Source organism: Arachis duranensis, chromosome 6 (genome assembly GCF_000817695.3).
Source record: "Arachis duranensis cultivar V14167 chromosome 6, aradu.V14167.gnm2.J7QH, whole genome shotgun sequence".
NCBI classification, from domain to species: Eukaryota; Viridiplantae; Streptophyta; class Magnoliopsida; order Fabales; family Fabaceae; genus Arachis; species Arachis duranensis.
In genome coordinates, this window is record NC_029777.3 from 107,332,798 (window position 1) to 107,337,112 (window position 4,315).

At 26.9% G+C, this 4,315-nt stretch overlaps 1 protein-coding gene across 1 annotated transcript in view; it reads right to left on the bottom strand.

Annotated features, from left to right (window-relative positions):
* LOC107495457 (putative wall-associated receptor kinase-like 16) overlaps positions 1-1,938 on the bottom strand; it is a 4,032-nt gene extending 2,094 nt beyond the window's left edge. The window contains exon 1 of the mRNA XM_052263150.1: positions 1,062-1,938. Within this exon, the coding sequence (XP_052119110.1) occupies positions 1,062-1,938 (877 nt within the window). The remainder of the gene's footprint in view (positions 1-1,061) is intronic.
* Positions 1,939-4,315: the final 2,377 nt, after the last annotated feature.

The following is a 4,315-nucleotide window of genomic DNA, read 5'->3' on the forward strand; positions in this document are numbered from 1 at the left end:
GGATGAGCAGAACGGGACACGAACTCATCATCAGAAATATTAAAATATATTGTGTAATTTAAAAAATATTCGCTACTTTCTTTAAAATATAATAGTAATAATCCTCTAACTTTTTAAATTAAAAAATATTCAGTACGTACTTTCTTTAAAATATAATAGTAATACTCTAATTTTTTAAAATTAATATATTTTCTATAGCTTATTAAGAATCTTTCTCCTAGCCTCCAGTTTCTTTAAATTTCTCTTCAAACTAAATTTATGAATATCAACCGTAAAATGTGAAAATATTATTGATAAAATGAAAACACAATTAATTATTAAAAAAATATTTTGTATATAGAAAAGTATAGATAGACAATAAAAATATTAAACAATGTGAATAATAGATATATCGATTGTTTATTTTACTAGATATACAGATGGTTATTTTAATATTAAAATTTAGATAATTAATTTAAAAGTGTAATGTGTCTCATTTTTATTTGATTAGTGATTGTTTATGTTGTTCAAGATAATTATTATTTATCTAGCACTCCTCTTTGTATATTCATCTTATATTATACACCAAGTCAACATATACTTTTCCAATAATAGTTCAAACTAGCAGAAGGATATATGTTGATTTGGTAATTAAAATTAAGATAATTATTCACTTTAAAAAAAATAATTAAAATTTTTTAGATAATTTAACATAATTATTTGATATAATACATACGTGTCTACATAAAGATATCTTTATGTGTTTAATTATCTCAAATTAAATGAGTATAATTAAGTAAATAACACAATTCAATAATCATTTAAAATTTTTTAAAAAATAACTTAGCATTATTTTTGGGTTTTAAAATACGATAGAAAATCACAATTAAAAAAATAAAAAATAGTAAAAATTCACATATAATTTGTCTTTATTTAAAGTTAATAGTTGAAAATCATTAGATAACAATTCAATCAAATACGTTAAATTATCTAACAATTTTCAACTATCAACTTAATATAAAAGCAATAATAAAAAATATATAATAAAAAAAAACAATATAAAATGAAGTAAATATTATTACCTATGCAACCAATGGGATGATATGGATTTCCTTGATAACCTTCCTTGCATTTGCATAGATAACCATTTCCAGCCTCTGATTCCTCACAATTGGAATTACCCTTACAAACATTGCTACCACTTTTCAAAGACTCTTCACATGTCTCATTTCCAACACTCCAATCAAAAACCACAGCCATCCTCTCATAAGGTAAATTTTCCAAATGGTCCTTAGAAAATGTATAATTCCCATTTTTGGCAACAAAAGAATAGCTACAATTATTGAACCCCAAGGATCTATTGAAATTCTCAAAGCTAAATGCTTGAACCGTGTTGTTCCTCATTCCGGCCGGAATATCCACTTGACAACACCCAATCCCGGCGCATTTTCCGTCGACAATAATCGTCGATTCTCGATAGCATCTCGTTAAACAACCGGTTGAATATGTTGCACCATCGAAGAAACTATTTAGGTAGCCATAAGTGTCACAACCAACACTTATGAACTTGTTGTCCGTGCTAGAAATTGTGTAATAAGTGGTTCTTAGCCATGATTCGGTCCCAGCGGTTATGGTGGGACCAGAATCTTTGTCATAACAACTTTTTGAGATCAAAATCATCATGTCAACTTGACCTTTGGTGATGTTTATGGCTATGATTGGGATTGAATCTCTATCTCTATGTAAGGTTGAGTTTGTGCAAACTAGGTTAAATCGCTCCGATAAATAACAATTCTTACCGGTTTTTGATGATTTTCCAACCCCAAATGGATATGGAATTTGAATGTCTCCACAAGAACTTTGGCAGCCTTCTAGGACTTGGGTTTGATTGTCATCCATGGCGGCCGTAACCGTCAGGATGACTAATAGTACCATTAACACCATCACCACTGGTTCCATCACCGTCGCAAAATTACTTTGTATTTTATTTTCAGGTGAAATTTACACAATTTTTTTATAAATTGGATATAGTGTTGAATTAAGGATAAAATTACACTGTTTATAATTTGAACCTAAGAGTGATGCTAGGGCTAACTCTTTTATATAGGGCTTTGAATGTTAAATGCATGTTGACAAGTTGTTGCCAGAAAGAAACCTTTACATATTTTTAGAGTTTAATACATTTTTAATGCATGTCTTGTAAGCACTCAATTAATATTTTATGAAATAAAATATTCTTAAAACACTTATACAATATGTTCTACGACTATGAGCATACAAAAATTCTTGAAACTATCGAATACTGACCAGAGAGAGAGTCAATCAAATATGAAACCATTTATAAAATGTATGTCTTTCATCTTTTATATATATATTTCAATGAAGATCAAAAGTTGTGACATCAATATAATGTTAACCAGGACGGCTTATTAACTTTAATTATGATTATATCAATGCTGGAATAATTAAGTGAAGGTGGTGGATTATTCTTAATTGACACCTTAGAATCTCTGCCCTGCAGAAGTGTGTGCCAAGTGAAGTCATTAACAACCTGTTGTGAAAGCTTTTATTTCCACAAGTTAATAAATATTAATTTTAATATTATGAAATCCCTAAATTGTTAGAGAGGTCATGAATGTTATAAGCAATTAAAAATGTGAAAAAAAAAACATATAATATATTGTTCTTCAATTATTTTACATTATCAAATACAGATATTTTGTTGAATTGTCATGTCTACATGTCGAATATATTTAGAATGCGACACTCATTTGACACTTATTCGACACGTGTATTTTTTGTGTCTAATGGTATCTTAAATTTTTAATAAAATATAAAAATACTTTTTTAAATATATTTGAGCATACCTAAATATCATTATGTATCAATATGTTCATTCTTATTTTTAACCCATATTTTTAAAATAAATTTAAAAATATTATATATTATTATCTATTAAATAAAAAAATTTAAATATTTTATATAGTATACAGTGACCCCTTCTGTGTAGAGTATGTCTCTTTTGGAAGGTTCGTATTCATTACTAGATATCTCTAGTTCTCTACCGCCTGTAAGAAACAAGAACATTATTATCTAGCTGTGTGTGAATATCATTTATTTTTCTAAAGTGGTAAACGCAAAATAACAACTTTATGCAAATAAGTGAATAACTCTTTTGCATATCCAGTAAACAACTAACAGCCTCACAAAAGAAGGGAAAAAGGACAACGAAAATAAGTCACCATAATGAAAGAGTTCATAAATTTATAAACGTTTTTTATTTTATGGGAAATCGGAATGGTCAAGAGATAAGTTAACGAGTAAAGTATTATTTTTATCTCCAACGTTTGGGGTAAGTCTCAAAGTTGTCTCTAACGTTTCAATCATCCTATTTAAGTCTCTAACGTTTCAAAATTGACTCAATATTGTCCTGCTGTTAGGGATCTGTTAACAAAATTGACGACGGGACAAAATTGAGATGATTTTGAAACGTTAGGGACAAAAACGATACTTAAAAATAAATTTTAATTTAATTTTATCTTTCAATAATATTAATTTTTTACTGTACATAGTATTCAATTATTTTTTAATTACATCTAAATAAATTACACTTAATCACATTACTTTTATTTTAAATAAATTTATTTTTTTATAATTTTAAAGAATTTTGATACATTAGAGACAAAAGGTATACTTTATATTTTATTGTATATATATTATTTTTTTCTTTTCTACAAATTTATATACTAGTCATTTTATAAACATTTCATAATAACTAAAAATTTTTTAAGAGTAAAATTATAAAAAGAAATTAATTTATTTAAAATAAAAGTAATATGATTAAGTGTAATTTACTTATATATGATTAAAAAATAATTGAATACTATGTATAGTAAAAAATTGATATTATTGAAGGATAAAATTAAAATTTATTTCTATGTATCATTTTTGTCCCCCAACGTTTTCGTTCTATTTAAGTTCCTAACGTTTTAAAATCGTCTCAATTTTGTCCTGCCGTCAATTCTGTTAATGGATCCCTAACGGCAGGACAACATTGAGTCAATTTTGAAACGTTAGAAACTTAAATAGGACGATTGAAACGTTAGGAACAACTTTAGAACTTACCCTAAACATTAGGGATAAAAACAATACTTTACTATAAATAAAAAAAAAGAGAAACCACATAGTAACACTAATACATACAAATCCAACACTTTACAAAAGCTTCTCTTCTCCTCACAACCCCTTTTTTTCCCGCTTTGATCCTCTCCTCTACTCCTCCTCCCTTGTTTTTCAATTTCTATATTTTCTTCTTTTTTCCCATAAGATAAGAGCT